General features: G+C 39.9%; 2 protein-coding genes across 2 annotated transcripts; one reads left to right on the forward strand and one right to left on the reverse strand.

Moving 5' to 3' along the window:
- Positions 1-1172: 1172 nt before the first annotated feature.
- On the reverse strand, positions 1173-2340 carry nr0b2a (nuclear receptor subfamily 0, group B, member 2a). The gene is made up of 2 exons (XM_088998533.1): positions 1679-2340; positions 1173-1598 (listed from the first exon to the last, which is right to left on the reverse strand). The coding sequence occupies exons 1-2, from the start codon at positions 2199-2201 to the stop codon at positions 1357-1359; spliced, it is 765 nt and encodes a 254-aa protein (XP_088854659.1). The 5' UTR covers positions 2202-2340; the 3' UTR covers positions 1173-1356.
- A 6430-nt stretch (positions 2341-8770) lies between these two features.
- On the forward strand, positions 8771-19083 carry gpatch3 (G patch domain containing 3). The gene is made up of 7 exons (XM_088998507.1): positions 8771-9212; positions 11158-11612; positions 14971-15145; positions 18094-18153; positions 18253-18374; positions 18450-18577; positions 18654-19083. The coding sequence occupies exons 1-7, from the start codon at positions 8804-8806 to the stop codon at positions 18835-18837; spliced, it is 1533 nt and encodes a 510-aa protein (XP_088854633.1). The 5' UTR covers positions 8771-8803; the 3' UTR covers positions 18838-19083.
- The last annotated feature ends 1540 nt before the right edge of the window (positions 19084-20623 follow it).

Below are 20623 nucleotides of genomic sequence, written 5' to 3' on the forward strand. Positions count from 1 at the left end.
CACTGGGTTGTGCAAAATTGCAAAGAAGCACCATAAAGTTATAATTGGGTTACTGTTGAGAGATCTGTTTAAATGCCTGCTGGATTTGGTGCGCCTGCCTGAGGAGAGTAGCTGGAAAAGGTGGTGGGCAGGGTGCGAAGGGTCTGGTAGGATTTTCCGTGCCCTTGTCTTGGTTTTTACTCTCCGTTGAAATCATGTCCATTTTTGTGGTGACCTCGAATCAAACTGTAATGGAATAACACAGGATTGATTCGATGTCTGCCGTGGTGAACTGTCGGAGCACCCCCAGTGGCAGGCCATGCTTCTTCAGCAGCCTCAGGAAGAACATCCTCTGTTGGGCCTTTCTCAGGAAGAGGTTGTGATCAATGTTACCGGGATCTTTTAGTCATTTGTCATTTGTATGTCATGCTGCTTAAGTTTGAACTTTCATCATTTTATAACACTTAAACATTGTTAAATCAATAGTTTCGAATCACTTAAACATTGTTAAATGAATAGTTTCTAATCTTTGTCGAGCATCATGCATACAGATGTTCATCCTAAAAAACCAACAACCATTTTTTTGAGTCGTGACTGTCCTTAACTCATTCACTGCCATTCACAAATTTATTCGGGGATTGAAAATATGACAGAGCGCCATTCCCAAATTTGTTTGGGTTTTGTTTTTTCATGCTTGGGTGCCGATAAAGCACTGGACATGGCCTCTGACAATGTTTTTTTCTTTTCCACAAGGAAAAGAAAATGTTGTTTGACTTCCCTTTTTTCCACGTCAGTGCTTTGCTCCAACTTCAGCTGTTGTTAAAGCGCTATATAAACCAATACCTATGTATTGCATTGTATTTTGGACACCCACCCTCATTTCAAGCTCATAAAACTCCAGACCCATATAATGTAGAAATTCACTCTTTAACTCTTTTTTTTCTGATGAAAGAAGAGAATCTAAGACTTCTGACGCTGTCTTGAATGTTTATGTAGTCCTCCAACTCAATATTTTGTGGGTCCTGGAATTCAAGTCATAATGACAAAAACCCTGGCACTGGAGTGGACATATCTTTGCACATCGTCTGGCAGTGAATGAATTAAAGATGGAAAATGTAAGATCCTCATCATAAATGAATGCAAATTTACTGGGTAAACATACTGCACTTTGAAACAAATTCCAAAAGACCAAATGTACAAAAATAGATTTATTTGAATTGTTATGTATAAAAAAAGTATTTACAAGAGACCTAACATAACAACAAAAGGCAGGACTTGAAGGCAACTTTTTGTAATCATGAACAACGAAATCTGTGTGGATATGAATCAGTTCATGCTGTCTGCTTCCATTTCAGAAAATGTCATGAAAATTGTCCTCTACCTGCCAAAGAGCATATCCACCAAAAGTGCCAACAGGTCAGCCTGGCCAATTACAGGCCGGAATAAGAGTTCAATAATTAGACTGGGTGTGATGCTTTGCAGCATGGACGCCGTGAGGAGAATGCGGGCAAAACGGTTCTGCCGCCTGGGATGGAGGAGCTGGACCACATCGCTCAGGGCGTGCTGCGCCTCTTGTTGCAAGCCCTCGATGAACACAGGTGCCTTTAGATCTGGGATGTCTGTGAGATGCAAAGTCATGAAGGGTCTAATTTTTGAGAGATTGTCAAGCGAATACGGGCTGTATGGAGTTTGCACTTACCTGGGTTAAATATTGTCGTCCCTTTTAGGTATGCGTATTCCTTTGGACTCAAATCTAAGCTCCAGAACTTCCTGAGACAAGACTTGAGTTTACTGACGCCGGCCATGGTGGGCTGCTCCCTCTCCATCTCACTTCCTCCCTCATGCCGCAGAAGAATTTTCTTCAGCATGCTGTGCGCCGGTACGTCGGCCACCTCAAAGTCCACATGTTCCTGCGCCAAGCCCAGAATGAAAAGTGGCGGCCAACAGTTTTTGAGGAGTACGAACTGGTCGTTGGGTGGAAGCTGCTTGAAAGCAGGTAGGTTCTTCATGAAACGGACGGTTTTGACCAAAACTGATGAGGCTTCCTGACAAATTTCCACTGGTCTTTTTAAGCACACCGTTCGCCGTAGCTCACAGTTGCATCGATGCGGTATTGAATTAAAATTGTGCAGGCTCGGCTTGGTGTTATCTAGTTGATTGAGAATGTTGAAGAGGATAGGATTTAATAGTCTGTCGCTACTGCACCGGCATCGGTGATCCATCACGAGAGGCTTTTCTGGAATCAGGCGCTCTTGCCTCCGCCACGTCTGTATTTATAAGGCCACACAAGTGGACCTTGACTTGTCAATACACTCTCCGTGACAAAAAACAGCCATGTGCTCCCTGCCAGGCGACTGGTGGTATAACCCTGGGAAACTGATAAGCTTTTCTCAATGAAAAGGAGCTGGTGGAGTAACGTCTGGATATCAAGAGGGTTAGGCCTTATCAGGGGTCCGTGTCATTAACCCAGGCCGTACCAAGCTACCAAGGACTTCAAAGATAATCAAGACCAACTCTGACAGGTCCCCACACACTGCCAGCTCATACTTGGCTGGAGCCAAAGAGGCCAACACAGAGTAGAGGGGCATTGACCCACAAGTTAAATACTCGGGATGATGTCATTGTCACATTTTTGTCATCCTTGCAGCAAAACCTCTGCGACCGACAATCCTACCTGCCTTGCCAAATGTCTTTTAATTGCAATGAGTACAATCTTGTGACTGCATGTTAAAATCTGCAAGATGGTGGTGGTTGTGGTGGACCCCAAATATGTAGGCAGAAGGGAGGAGCAGGTTGTATTTGACAAATTGTAAGAAATAAAGTCAGCAGGAACAAAATCTCCAACAACAAAGTCATCAGAACAGAAAGGTCCAAAGTAGCTAACAAAACCATGGGTATAACATGACAAGACAAAACAAACATGACAGGGTAAAACAAACTGACCCGACACTAAATGGTCGTTAGTCCTTTTAGCTGCCATTGATTAAAAGGACCAACACCAGTGCAGCTGTAGGCGGGGCCCTACAGTGCCACCCATTGGTTGCAAACCAAAATGTGACACTGCAATTATATCAGTGTTATGTTATATCACACTAAGTCAGTTTACAAGATGAAATATTTTTATTTCAGTATGCCTACTTTCTAACTATATCTTTATGTTAGCAAAAACTTTCTCTTCTAAAATGGCCGCCTTAGCTCAATGATGTTCGGGAAACACTTACCAGAGATAGGCAGATAGGATTTTTGAAAACGTGCATACGACAAATTTCCAACAAACGAAATACATCCGAAACCTTAGGTTAGGTTAGGTTTTACCTAAAACCACCTCTTTTGTACGTCTGTGTAAGCTTTCAGTCGTACAGGAGTGGTACATTGATGAGAAGGTTTCTTCAGCCGTCATCTGTACAAATTTGAAGGTTTCGGACGTTTCGCCTCCTATCCAAGAGGCTTCGTCAGCGAACTAAAGTCTGACTGGTCGTATCGGCCCTATTTATATATCCCTAATGTCCAGCCATGGCGGCGCCGGACACAGCTATGATAGGTCCCTACTCTCAGGTTGGGGGGAGCACCTCTTTTGTAGGGTGAAATAAATCAATGAAATCCATGGAATGTCACTTGATGCCGACTGTTTTTGTTCCAGGTGGACACTCACGTAAGGCAAACCCATAGTGTTATCTCTGCCGTGCCTGGCACGGAGGCTTGACGCTGATAAGAAGATGACTTTATTATTGCCACAAATAAACAAACAACTGGATTTCAATGACTCATTTTATCTTTCCTTCTCCCTCAGCTGCCATCTTATCATGATAAAGGGTTTTATACATCACGATGATCCAAGGAACTACACCTTGTCGCCCCAACTGGCTTTGGCAGCAAGAGGAGATATTCCCTACAGGTGTGGGAGCAAACAATTGGTTCTCAAATCCTCCATGAGACGTGTATATTTATACAGTGAGACCTCAACTTACAAACAGCTTAACTTACAAACTTTTCGTCTTACAAACGTCAATTTTCTGAAAATTAAACCTTATAATAAGCACTATTTTCATAATACACACCCACCACGGCTGGCGGAGTGATCTTCGGCGGAAGCACACGACCGAACAGCACCAGAGGTTAAGTTACCAACAGTACTTATGGAAGGTGACTCTCCTTCCATAAGCCATCAACAACCATCAAAAAGGTAAATAAAACTTTATTTTACAGCACAGTTTATTTCTTTAATTACAGTCCTCATGTAATGCGCCTCTCTTTCCAAACAGCAATTCCCTTTGACCTTCGACCTCCAACGCCATTCCATCAAGCCATCAATGACCATCACAAATGTAAATAAAGTGACTTTATGATACAATGCAGTGTATTTCTTTCATTACAATACAATAGTACATTTATTATACATAGAATAAGGTATGTTGTGTGTAGTTTTAAGGCTTATTTAGCTGAAAAGTATATTTTATGGAAACCCGGGAACGGATTATTCCCATTTTAATGGTTTCCTATGGGAATTTTTTTTTTAGATACACACTTTTCGCCTTACACATTCTGTCTGGGAACCACTTAAGTTCGTAAGTTGAGGTCTCACTGTATATAGTTATTTATATTATATTTATCTACATATGTATATTTTCAAATTAACTACTAACCCTTGTGGAGTCAAGGTCAGTTCAAGCTATTAAATACCACCGATCTCATGTTTGTTTTAGTTCATTAGCCTCCTCAATCATTTATCCAAAGAAAATGTCAGAATCATGACAAATTATGTCTGATTTAGACCATTCATTTGAAATTTTCTGTGTCCACTAATAGTAGTGCTACAGCTCAAAACAATGGGCTTTCACTAGAAATTGGAAAAAAAACAGATATTGTGCTAAATGTGTTTCTTGAAATGCTCTACAATACACCCTGCAGCCATCGGGCTTGATCAAGCATGCTGCCAATTGTAAATGTCTGTGATAAGACGCTTGTTTATAGACGTTGGGATCAGGCAGAGACGGACACGGAGGACAGACGCTTATCTGCTCCCTGACTGTAAAGTTGAAATAAAACCATCCGTCATTCCATAAGTGGAGCAACTGCTGAATTTGGTGTGATTAAGGAAGTGAATGTACCGTATTCATGTGAGAAGATGCATTATGCAATGGCTGGTACTGAATTTCCAAGTAAACAAGATATAAGACACATACTGTACAATATTTCCAGATACATGTAGTGTAGTAATATGCAGTTAAATGTTTTTTCAAAGAAGTAATCGGGTCAATGAACCCGTTTGAGCGCACGATGATGTGAACGCCATGTGCCCCAACATTCCCCCGGTCAGGAAGTCAAACGCAACCAAGAGGAGCAGTTGGGTGGGCGAGCGTGATGATTTTTTTCTTTCAAAAATAGTTCTGGAATTTTAGCAGTTGAATCTGACTGACCGTAATTGTTGGCATATACGGTAGTTTATAAAGTATGATCCATGATTGTTATTTTGCATTGTCCCAAGGTTTTAATGGACATGAATCAATTTTCCAAGTCGTGAAATCATTCATTTGGTGCATCTCAAAATTAATACATCATGAAAAAAATATATAGGTTAACTTTTCACGCATTGAATATGTCATATTATTATTGAGAATTTGGACCGCATAACAGTTACAATTACATTTATAATGTATAATATTAATAGCTAATGCTGAATCAAAACACCCCAAAACACTATCTCAAGAAATTTCATGAGATCTGATTAAAAAAAAAGTTAAATACATGTATAGAAATTGGCTAGCTTTTCTGCAAAGTATGTGTATTGTCCTATGGATTTGATAAATTTGTATAGTGTATATGTTTACCTTTTTTAATTGAAAGAAATAAAGCCTTGATGAGAAGGTTTCTTCAGTCGTCATCTGTACAAATTTGAAGGTTTCGGACGTTTCGCCTCCTATCCAAGAGGCTTCGTCAGCGAACTAAAGTCTGACTGGTCGTATCGGCCCTATTTATATATCCCTAATGTCCAGCCATGATAGGACACAGCTATGATAGGTCCCTACGCTCAGGTTGGGGGGAGCAGAGGACCACTCCCTGTGGCCCCACTGATTGTTCCTACATTCCTGACTAACGACTGGCCCATTTCCCCCACTCCCACCGGTATCACCTCATCAGCATTACGAATGTTGCCTAACCTGTTTTGCCTAAGCAGGCTATTGTATGAACGATCCAAATTGAACCTCACCCCACCAGACCGGTTTAATGAAGGATTTTGTTGTTTTATAAGAATCACTTCTTTTACTCCCCTTTCAAACTATCTATGTTCTTTCGCTAAGATTTTAACCTCATTGTCGTCAAATGAGTGGTTGCTAGCTTTTAGGTGCAAATGTACTGCCGATTGAGGCCTACTTGTATTATCCCTGCGATGTTGATAAAGTCTTTTTTTTGAGAATTTGTTGAGTCTCCCCAATGTACTGCTCTTTACAATTTTCATTCTTACAATGTATGGAATAAACTACATTACTTTGTATTTCATTTGGTAGCCTATCTTTTGGATGCACTAATTTTTGCCTTAACGTGTTTATCGGTTTGAAATAAGTGGGAATTTTATGTTGCCAAAGGACTCTTTGTAATTTTTCAGAAACTCCTGCAATGTACGGTACTGCTACTCCTCTCCTTTTTGTATCTTGAGAATTATTGGTTTCATTCCCTATTCTTTCTTTCTGACATTTGTTGAATGACCACTGAGGGTACCCACAGTTAGTGAGTGCTCGCCTGATATGTTTTGACTCCTTTTCTCTACCTTCAATGCTAGTTGGTATTAGTTTAGCCCTATGCTGTAGGGTCCTGATAACTCCTAATTTGTGTTGTAAAGGGTGGTTAGAGTCAAAAAGTAAGTAAGTATCTGGCAAGTCTACTTAACTATAATCATATTCATGTTTTTTTTTAAAACATCACACAATACAAACTAGGGTATTTTTTCTGCAATTGTGTTTGCTGCATTAGGAGGGAAAATGTATTTGCAAATGGGAATGCAAATCGGCATTCTAATCAGCCAACTGTAAATTGGTGTTAATTTGGCTTGACTTTCCATTATTTCTGTGTGTAGGTTTTAATTTAATTTTTGCATAGATTTTGCAATCAAGCATTAATATTACTATCTATGGTCATGAACTGCTAAATATAACCTCTATAACTGCATCTACTCATTCCAGTTTCACCATTCAAATTGGTTGCAGTGCAAGTTACAATTTAGAATTTTATGGGACATGCTAAATACCTAACTTTGGACTTCTACAAGGAAGGTATGGTAGTTGTAACTAATCCACAAGAAAAGCGTGATGCAGTGTAAATGCTGTGTAGTGATGTCAGGGTCCAGACACATGAGTTCATTTTTACTGCCTATTACTATCAAAACACACTGATAAACACCAAGGTGAAGGCCAAGCACAGCGTTGGCTGCTGGGTTAATGAACTCTGGTAGAATACATTTCTTGGTCATCTTTTTGAAAGACAGAAAGAAAAGGAAATGTAAAAAATATCTAAATGAACGTTCAACAACATATTAGCTAACAGTGTATCTGGTAAAGTATTGTTTTAATATGACGGGTTAATATTTCCACAATGTTGAACATTATTCACTGGATCTTTTGCCCCTCAACACCAAAATTACCTCTTACCCAAAGGCATTTGCAATTTATCAGCACTGTATTCCATGTTAAAGGTTCTGTCAAGGCCTTTGTTACAGCTACGTCTGTTGTGGGAGTGCTATATAAACAAATATGTATTGTATGGCTTGGATAAGGTGTCCGGTGATCATGTGGTCAGTGTGTTGACCGCACACTGCAGAGGTTGTGAGTTTAATCCTGTCTTCACTCCTCTTATGCGGAGTTTACATGTTCTCCCCGTGGCTGTGTGTGTTTTGTCCTGGTGCTCGGGTTTCCCCCAAACATTCCAAAAACATGCATGGCAGGACTCTCAATTGTCCCTATGATTGTGAGTATTGATGTTTGTTTGTCTCTCGATGTCCTGTGAAAGGCCGGCAACCAGTTCAGGTTGTACCCCAAAGACAGCTGGGATAGGCAAGCTTCAGCACACACATGACTGTTGTTTGGATAGACAATGGATAGTTGGATGGAAGGACGGACGGATAGACGGGTGGATGGATGGATGCATGGAGGGATGGATTTGATGGTGTGGGCAATCATAACATTGTGCTGCATTCGTTGAAAGTGGCAAATCTGTCTTCCCATTTCTAACCTGTTTTGGAGATCAATGTAAACAACAAAGATGACTGATTTTGATAAATCATACGTTGTTGTTCTTCATCACAACACATTTGGCCTTCATGAAGCTTTTGTTATTTATGTGACCTTGAGAGTTTTGAAAGGGAAATGTGCTTATAAAAGAAATGTATTATTATTGATTTATATAAATGACATATCTTCTCTTAAAAAATATTTCAGTTATTTTGTACAATAACTGCATGCAGGGATACAAAGGCTTGTTTTTATGCTATCAGTAAAAATCTCGAGGCGTCGTGTGAAGTTAGTCCTAATAACCAAATTAATGTAATAAATAAGTGTATTAATCCGTGTTTATAATCTTGTGCATTGTGACATTTTGTGTATATGCCTCTGCTGAAGAGAGACGTTCGTTGAAGTCAGACGGTAAGCTTTGGGTCCTTTTTTTCGATTACACAACACGGACTTCACAGTTCATAGTCGCGCTTTCCTGCACTTTTTCGAGTCAGACTTTCCACCTTCCTCGAATACCGACCAACGTCATATCCGGTTGTTGGGTTTACACGGAAATGTCGTCATTTCTTTGAAATTAAAAACACATTGACGAACCAAAAAACATGGCCGACATACATGGCGTCTTTTTAGTTGTCGGCAACATTCCTGCTGCTTTTCACTCGTCGGATCTCCGGAATTATTTCAGTCAGTTCATTGAGAGCGGTGGCTTCATTTGTTTTCATTACCGCCACCGGCCAGAGTTGCACCGAGAATCACAAGCGTGTGGCGAAAGCGAAGACGACGGCGATAAATCGTCCGGTAGTAGCGACCCAGCATCAGTAGTGGATAAAGACAAATGCACCAAAACGACAAAGCAGGCAGCGAAAACTTGCTGCTGTGTCGTCTCCGTTCACAACAAACACGCTGATCGATTGGTGAGAATGTACGCAGGAAACCATTGGATTGACTCCAATGGAAACTGGCTGTCAAGAAGATGTGTCATAAAAAGAGTGAAGGTTTCACAGCACGATGGTAAGCCAATCTTGTTTTCCCCGCAAATGTGTAATTACGAGGTGAGATCATTCACAGTCCGATAATGTGTTTGAATTGAAGCCACCCCAATACATAAACAGCATTAACCAGGGCCGTCAAACTCGGAAAAACACGTGAAACAGTGAAATAAGTTAAAAGAGAGCAACCCGTTGGTTCGTGTTGGAAATTAATGTGAAGCAATTGATTAATTTTCAATACGTATTGATTTATATAGCGCTTTAACAACAGCTGAAGCTGGAACAAAGCGCTGATTATTGTTATGTCTCATTGTGCCCTACAACACTGTGGTCATCGACTGCATCCCGACCTATCCCCAGCCGTCTTGACTCTGTCTTGCCACTGGATTCAGATGGGCTGGGACGAGAAAGTGAGGCAGACGACATTGCACAACTCTCCTTCACTTTAATCAAACTCACGCCTTGTCTCCTCCGGCCTGCGTGGGTTCTCTCCGGGTTCTCCGGTTTCCTCCGTGTGCCCTGCGATTGGCTGGCAACCAATTCAGGGTGTCCCCTGCTTTGTGCCCGAAGACAGCTGGGATAGGCTCCAGCACCCCGCCGCGACCCTAGTGAGGAATAAACGGTACGGAAAATGGATGGATGGATTTGCAATGTATTTGCTATCTAGCCGGCTATTTAGCTCGCTATATATTAGCTGTTTTGCTAGGTAGCTAAATGGATCACTAGCTATTAGCCGTCTATTGGCTAGCTAGCTTTTTATCTATTTTGAGTTCCGGGTTGAGTGAACACTGGCGCGTGTGGCTGCCGCTGCTCACCCACAGAAAAACTTAGCCTGTGACTGTCAAGTGACCTTGAGAGTTTTGAAAGCCGCTTAGAAATCAAATGGTTTATTATTAATTAACATGGACAACTATCATACACAGGACATAAAGCAGTCACAAAGATATTAGAAAGTACCAGGGAAAGAAATGTAAACAACAAAGTATAGCCATTCTTAACTGCACTTCGTTGTACTGAAAGGTTTTCCTAATGCTTTTTCATTTATGTTTTACATTAAATTATTGTACCTACTTTAACCCTTTAAGGGGGAATTAGACGAATAATAATAATAATAAGCACACAATTCAGTGCTCACCTTATTGTTATTGTTTTGTTTTTCGGGGTGAGATAAAGCATCTTAAAGGATCTTAAAGATCCATCTTAAAGATCAGAGCATTGTCATCAAATGGTAAGTATAGTTTAGCTTTTTTGAATGTTGCTGTGCCGACGACCATTTTGTGTTTGGTAGTCTTTTACTGAGCGAGTTGCTTGTTCTGTAGCCACAAAGGGACATAAGTCTTCTTGTGCCGGCCCCAAGCCCGGATAAATACAGAGGGTTATGTCAGGAAGGGAATCCGACGTAAAAGCTTGGCCAAAACAAACATGCGGATCGAACCTCTGAGGATGGAAAACACTGATTTGCTGTCGCGACCCCTTGAAGGGAAAAGCCAAAAGGAAAACAACAACAATAATAATAATAACAATAATAATAATAATTAAATGATATTTCCTTACACCTTTCAAGGGGACTGATGTAACATTTGACCTTTTTTATATTTTATTAGAAGATTACCCCTGGAGATAAGTATAAGCAAGTCAATTAGATTTAAACAAAATGGTATATAAAGAATTTTTTTTAAACAAAAGTAAGAGATTAAATGGAACTGTGGACTTGCATTGTTTTATTTACCATGCATATATTAATCACTGTTATGTTGTATATACAGTTTGAAATTTGAACATTTGATTAGGTGATTCAGAATTACAAGTAGTCCCAATTATAATGCAGTACAGTTCTAAAGCATGCTAGTGTAAACACTTTACAGGTGGAAAATCACCAGAATCAGTAACACACGCACACACACTTTCACCACATTAATGGGAACTGAGCATTTTCCGATGTGTTTTGTGTTTTTCCCTCCTTCTAGATGAGAATCAGTTCCCGTATAAGACGAGGTTTGAGCAGAGACACCGGATGTCCCAAACCGAACATTTCACCTTGTCCGACCTGAAAACCCTATCAGAACTTAATCCACCCTCTCTGATGCAGAATGGCAATGTGGGCACATCAGTCAAAGTTTTCCTACAGCTCATCCAGTCATGTCGGCTGCCTCCTCGTCTCATCCGCAAACTGGGCCTTAAATTCCCAAATACTGGCTCCAACCGCCGCTATGGCAATGTTCCTTTTCAGTACCAGGACACTTACACACTCCCGGCCACAGAAGAGACTGTTTTAACAGCCGCTGGCCATGAGATATCGGGGCCAGGCATTTTGGCTGCCCGAACATCAGCACAGAGAAATCTGGACGACTGCTGCACGACAACTGAGAATGACGAGCCACAAATAGATGAAGAGGAGGACATGCAGTCAAATGAAGATGATGTAAGCTCAAGGCTTCAGTATTTCGTATGTGTGCTGAATTTGAAATGCATCCTTCTTTGCATATTAATAATAATACATTTAATTTCAAGCGCCTTTCAGAACACTCAAGGACACTTTACAATAAAAAAACAAAGCACAAAACAATGAAACCATAAATAAAACGATAAATAATAAAATAGCTGATTGAACTAGACCAGGGGTGGGCAAACTTTTTGACTCGCGGGCTGCATTGGGTTCTAAAATTTGACAGAGGGGCCGGGCCAGGAGCATTTGGGGGGAGTGTTTGGGCCGGAAATACTCTGAACAAGTTATGTCCATAATTTATAAAATCACTTCAAATGACTTCGACTGAGCGTATTTTACAAAGATTCCACAGCATATAGCTATAGTTTACGTTTTAAGACTTGCGCTGAATATTCATGAAGTCTTGTTTTCGAGTTGATGACGATCCCCATGTGACGTCACGTTTGGACGGCCCCTAACCGAGAAAGCGACATACAATGCATTTTGGGTACTTTGTTTGGTCTAAAAACTTCGTGTTGATCCGTGTTGATGGGGAAATTAGAAGGAAAACACATAAATAACGCCATGGTGAATCGTTGTGTGTTGCACCAAGACAACTATTTGATATTCGCTGACACAAATTCCCAGCTGACAAATCAGCCCATTTCCAACGGAGCTTAGGCGCAATCTTCTGCATTTTCTGGGTGCTACATTGCTATCATTGACGGCTCGAATTGATATGGGAAGACTCCTTGAATCAATTGCAAACATTTATGCTTTCCTCTTTAGAACTATTTGAATCATATTCATAACTGGATGAGTAACAAGAAAACATCTTCTCCGAATCTGAAGCCATTGTTTTGATTCTCGATCAAAGGCAAGACGTCTTGGTGTGACGTCACGAACAAGGGGGTGGGACCTTCTGAAACTCAGAATCAGAATCAGAATACCTTTATTCGTCCCGCAATGGGGAAATTTGCAGTCCACAGCAGCAATTGAAGAGGGATGGGGTTGGGGTGGGAGTGAAAGGATAGAAAACAAGATATTCTAAGCATAACAAAAATAAAAATGTCAACTGTATACTGTGCAAATGTAGATGTGCAAAAACCGTTCTATAAACAAGACTGTACATAGTGCAGAATCAAGAAATCAAGAAATGCATTCTGAAACTGACCATTTCCGGATTCATTTGAAGTCATTTTTATTGGTGTTTTTCATTTAACTAAAAATATCAGCCTGCCTGATTTGGGTATTTTAGATGCTATAAAACGTTTTTCTGATGTCAGTGGGAAACAAAAACAAAAAATGGGGCCGGTTGTCCTTTAAATGTATGTACAAACCTCATAGCACAGTAAGAACACTACAACCCAATTTATTAACTGTCTTTCAAATGTGAAAAATATCCCTGATCAGTTAATACATTTGTCTCAAGGAATATGGCGTTTACATACTATTTCGCAGATACTTGGAGGAGGAAATTGAAATAGATTAAAATAACATATGCACTGTGATTAATCAAGATTGCGTCTGTTTTTTAATAAGTTTCCATCAAAGGGGCAAAGTTAAAGAAATCAACATTTATTGAAAAATGGAATCACTTTCAAAATTCAAAACATATTATTACACAACGAAATATTCAAGCTCAATAATACCTACTTGTGTTAAATTCCGCCAAATCATAGATGGTTTGTCCTGACCGCGCGCTCAACAAACTCCTCACTGACGCCCTCGCCTACACGCGCAAACAATACACGTGTACCGTCGCCGAGCACACAAACATAGACTACCTGCAGTTGAAATTTGCATACTCGGCACGGCAGCCAATCAGAAGCCTGCTTCTTTCTTCCGGACTTTCGCAAGCGTTATAAAGTCGTGCAATTGCATGTCATTTTCCAAAATAGATGCACAGAACCTCAGAACAGAAGAAAGATTCAAAAGAAGCTAACAACATATGTGACGCTAAAAAACGTAAATTTACATTAAACCGTGACTGTAAAGTGTACGTGAGACTCATGAAAGGGGCTGAGTGGCTCGTAGGAAGCAATGCAAACGTTGCATTGTGCACCGCAATGACAATCGACTACTGCAGCAAAATCTAGCCATGCACATTTACCGTAAATTAAGCAAGGTAGCATTTGTAGTAGGTGCATTCTTGATTTAAAAAAAAAAATTATACTTTGTTACAATGTTTTTTAATGTGATTAGTTGTCTCATTGTGCTTCAAGTTGTGAAAAATGGGACAGGCAACTTTTCAGTTATCTGCCCTGTTGTTCGCTAACTTTTTGTCATGAGTTTTAGACACTGTTTGTACTATAATTTGGGCAAGTTCGGCGGGCCGGCTTTGCCTAACGGGCCGTATGTGGCCCGCGGGCCGTAGTTTGCCCATGCCTGAACTAGACCATAAATGCAATTTTAAACAGATGGGTTTTGAGGTAGAATATGAAAGTAGGGAGGGTGTCAATATTACGGATGCTGGGTGGAAGTGAATTCCAGAGTTTGGGAGCAGAGCGGCTAAAAGCTCTGCATCCCGTCGTGGTGAGACGGGCAGAAGGCACATCGAGGTGAAGGGAGGATGAGGATCTGAGAGACCGAGAGGGAACGTAGATTTGAAGCAGATCAGACAGATGGGGGGGGGGGGAGGTTATGGATGGCTTTGAATGTAAACAGAAGTATTTTGAATTCAATCCGAAGTTTAACAGGGAGCCAGTGGAGCTGCTGGAGGACAGGGGTGATGTGGTGAAAGGAGGGGGTTTTAGTGATGATGATCTCGGCTGAAGAATTTTGGACTAGTTGGAGTTTATGGAGAATTTTTTGATTATTATGATTATTGACTCCCAGAAGTACATTGCGAGTTCAATCAATATCTGTTTTACAAGTCTGGCCAACTACTAATTTGCTTAATTTCGTAACAATTTGGAATTTGGACATTATCTCTTTCACATTTCTTATTTTGGGGTTTTGAATCTCAGCGCCAGTGTCTTATTGTGCCGGTCCCAAGCCCGGATAAATACAGAGGGTTGTGTCAGGAAGGGCAAGTGTCCTTGAGAGTTTTGAAAGGCGCTTATAAATGAAATATAGTATTATTATTATTATTATTATTATCCGACGTAAAAGTTTGGACAAAACAAACATGTCAATAAAACCTCTGAATATGGAGGAAACTGATTCGCTGTGGCGACCCCTTGAAGGGAAAAGCCGAAAGGAAAAGAAGAATCTCAGCTTCTGCCTTCCTTTTTTGGGTATTCTCCCCACGCGGAGATTCTCAAGATGCTCCATCTGTCTCCCAATCGAAGACTAAAAGTCAACCAAATGAGGACAAGCAGAATAGAAAGTTGAATCTCTTGTTTGGTTGCAGGATGATGACTACTGTGAGGAGTGGGAGCGCCATGAAGCATTGCATGAGGATGTGACTAGCCAAGAGCGAAGCAAAGAGAGACTATTTGAAGAAGAAATTGAGTTGAAGTGGGAAAAAGGGGGCTCAGGTTTGGTGTTCTACACGGATGCCCAGTACTGGCAAGAAGAAGAAGGAGGTAAGCACAACAGTGACAATACTGTTTGTATGTTCTGTGGTACCGTGACTTGATGAGCAACCCAACCACCCTTTTTTTTTACATAAACTGATTATTTTCCTGTGTTGTGGGCAAAAAAAGTGAGATGTGGGCCAATTTGGCATACAGTATAATGGCATACAGTATACATTTGTTGAATGACCACTGAGGGTACCCACAGTTAGTGAGTGCTCTCCTGATATGTTTTGACTCCTTTTCTCTACCTTCAGTGCTAGTTGGTATTAGTTTAGCCCTATGCTGGAGGGTTCTGATAACTCCTAGTTTATGTTGTAAAGGGTGGTTAGAGTCAAAAAGTAAGTATTGGTCAGTGTGCGTAGCCTTCCTAAAGACTTCTGTTTTTAGCGCTCTGTCCTCTTTTATAATTACTTTACAATCCAAGAAGGCTAGTTGGTTCTCTTGAATGTCCTCACGAGTAAATTTAATGTTGAAGTCTACAGAGTTGAGATGATCTGTGAAGGATTGAATTTCTTGTTTCTTAATTATGACAAAAGTAAATTTAATGTTGAAGTCTACAGAGTTGAGATGATCTGTGATAATTATGACAAATTTGTCATAATTAAGAAACAAGAAATTCAATCCTTCACAGATCATCTCAACTCTGTAGACTTCAACATTAAATTTACTTTTGTCATAATTAAGAAACAAGAAATTCAATCCTTCACAGATCATCTCAACTCTGTAGACTTCAACATTAAATTTACTCGTGAGGACATTCAAGAGAACCAACTAGCCTTCTTGGATTGTAAAGTAATTATAAAAGAGGACAGAGCGCTAAAAACAGAAGTCTTTAGGAAGGCTACGCACACTGACCAATACTTACTTTTTGACTCTAACCACCCTTTACAACATAAACTAGGAGTTATCAGAACCCTCCAGCATAGGGCTAAACTAATACCAACTAGCACTGAAGGTAGAGAAAAGGAGTCAAAACATATCAGGAGAGCACTCACTAACTGTGGGTACCCTCAGTGGTCATTCAACAAATGTCAGAAAGAAAGAATAGCGAACGAAACCAATAATTCTCAAGATTCTAAAAGGAGAGGAGTAGCAGTACCGTACATTGCAGGAGTTTCTGAAAAATTACAAAGAGTCCTTTGGCAACATAAAATTCCTACTTATTTCAAACCGTGAGAATATCTTTATATATATATATATGTATGTATGTATGTATGTATGTATGTATGTATGTATGTATGTATGTATGTATGTATGTATGTGTGTGTGTGTGTGTGTGTGTGTGTGTGTGTGTGTGTGTGTGTGTGTGTGTGTGTGTGTGTGTGTGTACACAGACGTTTTGGCTAACAGAACTTGTATTTGTGAACTGATAGTTATGAACCATATATATTTGAACTCAAGTGATAGCAACTCGGTTTGTGCGTCTCTCTGATGGACGATTTCAATTCGTATCTTGATACATAGAGTGTAGGGCTGTGTAATACGTCCACCATTTTATATCTCTATTTTTGCCAGGTACTGTATCTCTATAATGATACAAAAATGTGTTACATTGGGTTCAAAACTATCAAATGTTTTAAAAAAATAAATCCAAACAGGTGTAGAAATTGTATTTTTTTTTTCCTGAGAACTTACTGGCAGAATCAGAATCAGAATCATCTTTATTGCCAAGTATGTAGAACACACACGGAATTTGTTTCCGGTAGAACACGCTGCACTAGTATCGTCGTCAAAAAAAACTGCTAAGTGGCACTATACAGTTCCATTTTGGCTAGCCACATTTACAAATCACCAATGAATTAACTCATTCACTGCCAGACGATGTGCACAGATATGTCCATGGCAGTGCCAGGGTTTTTGTCATTTTCATTCAAATGGCAGGACCCACAAAATATTGAGTTTTAGAACTACATATACATTCAACGCAGCGTGAGAAACCTTAGACTCTCTTCTTTCATCAGAAAAAGAGTTAATTCCTAAGTTAGATGGGTCTGGAGTTATCTGAGTTTGAAGTGGGGTTAGCTGTACAAAATACAATACAATACATACATGTTGATTTATGTAGTGCTTTAACAACAGAAGAAGCCGTAACAAAGTGCTAACATGGAAAGAGGCAAATGCTGCCCCCTCGTGGAAGGGAAAAGCACTATATCGGCAGCTCCCTCAAGAAAAATCAAAACCAGAACAAATTCGGGAATGGTGCTCCACGTCACACTTTTCAATTCTTGAATAAATTCGGGAATGACAAAGAATGAGTTAAATATACCAGGAATTAGATTCATGTTGTTTGAAACAATGTTTTAAGATAAATAACTTGGTGATACGGTCGAGAAAGGGAGATGGACTTGCACTGATGTTAGCATTAGCTGCCGCTAATTTGGCTAGGGGCATTATGTCATTCATGCCCGTTTACCTCATTTAATGTGCCCTCTATGTGAGGCCTAAGCATGCAAATGTTGGTCCCCTGCTGTCGTTTTTTTGTACTTTTTCCCCCCTCAGCTGTTATTCTCATCATCTGTCATTCTCATCACCGAGACTCACATTTAAACAATACTTGTAATTGCAGCTTTTCACAATGTTCTTTTCCATCATGAATCCTGTTTTTTATTATATTGCCCTCTGTTGGCCAAGTCACAAACACCTGAAACACAATGCGCATTGAATTGCTTCATTCTTTCATTTATGTACAATTGACACTCTACAATGTGTTTTTATAAAGTACAATACTGTACAGTGTTATTTTTATACTGAAAACTTCTTATTAATGGGGAAAGATGATTTGAGGTGTGACTGATTTGAGTTCTGAACATGATCATGGAACAAATTACAAACTTGTAAATCGAGTTACCACCAGACATGAAGCTATTTGTACAACAAAATAAATAAACACATAGATGAATAAATAAAATAAAAATACTAACCAATTTTATCTCATTCTGTCGATCTATTTTCAGATTTCGACGAGCAAACGGCAGATGATTGGGATGTTGACATGAGCGTCTACTATGATAAAGGTATTTTGGCTTGCTTGACTTCAATTTAAAGAATCACATTTGTCACACAAGTACATGTATTTAACATGAATACAATTTCTGACGTCATCTTTTTTTCAGACGGTGGTGACATGGACGCCCGAGACTACGTCCGAATGCGACTGGAGAAAAGGCTGCGGGACGGTCTTGAAGATGGATCTGCACACAATCATGCCATTGGGAGTTTTGAGAGATTCACTAAGGTATGAAATTCAACTACAATTTGTGCCCCCTTTTTGTACAATTTTTCATTGTAATCATTTCTACTGTTTGGTTAGGGCTTTGGCCGTCGTGTAATGGAAAAGCAAGGCTGGAAGGAAGGTGAAGGCTTAGGTAGCAGTCAAACTGGGATTCCTGACGCCCTCGAGAATGAAGGCAAACATCCACACTGCAAACGGGGATTTGGGTAAGTTTCAAAATAGTAAGCCATGAACTGCTTTCTTGCTTGTTACTCGTTGTACTCATTGTTTTTTATTGAACAGCTATCATGGTGAAAAGCTACCCCTAAATACGGGTAAAAAGGTCAGAAGAGACTTCCATATAAATACCATCTATGATGAACCCAAGGACATCGATATGGGGGACTCTTTGCTCAGACGCCAACCAAACATCACCATGAAATACAGAGGCTGGCATTGTGGAGGCAGCGTTGGGCCTCGAAGATGACATATGCTGTTTTTTGTTTGTTTGTTTGTTTGATGTGTAAATGAATGGTTGTTGTGTATCTTCCCGTGCAGAGTGTGCCGCCCCTCCCATCCTTAAACAGCTGAATCGGCTCCAGCACACCCGCAACCCTCGTGATATTAAGCGGTTCAGAAAATTGGATGGATGCGATGGATGTGTGAATGCTGGCAGTATTACATTACATGTCTTATTTTCCTTACCTTACATAATTAAAATTGAGGACCCTCACTCTTTTCCTTTGGTGTTGTTTATTTTATTTTTTTATAATACGTGATGTGATTCTTTTTTTATAGCAGGGATTACACAGTCACACAAATACAAGGGATTTTACTGTCAAGAGAATATTGGCAGGCCTCTGAGCAGTTTTGAGTGAGCTCAAAGGGTCTTTAATCAAGGTCCTTAAAGGCCGTAATCCCTCAAACATGCCTGATTCAAATGATCACTACAATTATCAGGCTTCTGGAAACCTTGGTGATAAGATGCTCATTTGAATCAGGTTTGAACACTGGTGTTCTCTCTTTTTTTTCTTTTTACATTTACGTCTACAAGTTTTCAAAAAAACAACATCTTCGAATGGGGAAGAAAGTGGAAGTATGTGGGGAGAATGTTCAAATTGCACCTTTGAAGCATGGAACCGAGAATGAATCCTCACAACTGTGAGGCAGATGTGAAAACCACTCGATTACTCTATTGTCATTTTTTTAAAGAAAACACTGTCTGCTGATTGTTATTCATTCCTTTCTATAAGTGAATAATTCGATCTTGTGTCTCAACTATTAATAATACATAGAGTAAAAACATAGGTTTACTGACAAATAGAAAATAAATTGCACTCTAAATATTTATTTTGGAACGCTAGCGTCTGTATATATGATTTTCAAAATAAAATTAGTGTGCTTTGAAATATTCCATTGCAGTACCTTATATTTACGTCTGTGTAAGCTCTCAGTCCTACAGGAGTGGTCCATCGATGAAAAGGTTTCTTCAGCCGAAGCTCACACCACTATATCGGTTTAGTGAAGGATTTAGCTGTTTTTTGAAAATCGCTTCTTTTACTCCCCTTTCAAACCATCTATGTTCTTTCGTGAAGATTTTAACCTCATTGACGTCAAATGAGTGGTTACTAGCTTTTAGGTGCATATGTACTGCCGATTGAGGCCCACTAGTAGCAGCCTATCTTTTGGATGCACTAATTTTTGCCTTAAAGTGTTTATCGGTTTGAAATAAGTATAAGTACTTATAGATAAGCTGACAAATGAAAAACAAAGTAATGTAGTTTATTCAATACATTGTAAGAATGAAAATTGTAAAGAGCAATACATTGGAGAGACTAAACAAATTCTCAAAAAATACTTTATCACCATCGCAGGGATAATACGAGTGGGCCTTAATCGGCAGTACATATGCACCTAAAAGCTAGCAACCACTAATTTGATGACAATGAGGTTAAAATCTTAGCGGAAGAACATAAATTGTTTGAAAGCGGAGTAAAAGAAGCGATTTTCATAAAACAGCTAAATCCTTCACTAAACCGATATGGTGGTGTGAGGTTCAATTTGGATCCTTCGTACAACAGCCTGTTTAGGCAACATAGGATTAGTAATGCTGATGAGGTGATACCGGAGGAAGTGGGGCAATGAGGCCAGTACTTAATCAGGACAATAGGAACAATCAGTGGAGCCGCAGGGAGTAGTCCTCTGCTCCCCCAACCTGAAAGCAGGGACCTATCATAGCAGTGTCCGGCACCGCCATGTCTGGACAGTAGGGA

This window comes from Hippocampus bargibanti, linkage group LG06 (genome assembly GCF_051943395.1).
Source record: "Hippocampus bargibanti isolate YZ-2025 linkage group LG06, ASM5194339v1, whole genome shotgun sequence".
NCBI lineage: Eukaryota > Metazoa > Chordata > Actinopteri > Syngnathiformes > Syngnathidae > Hippocampus > Hippocampus bargibanti.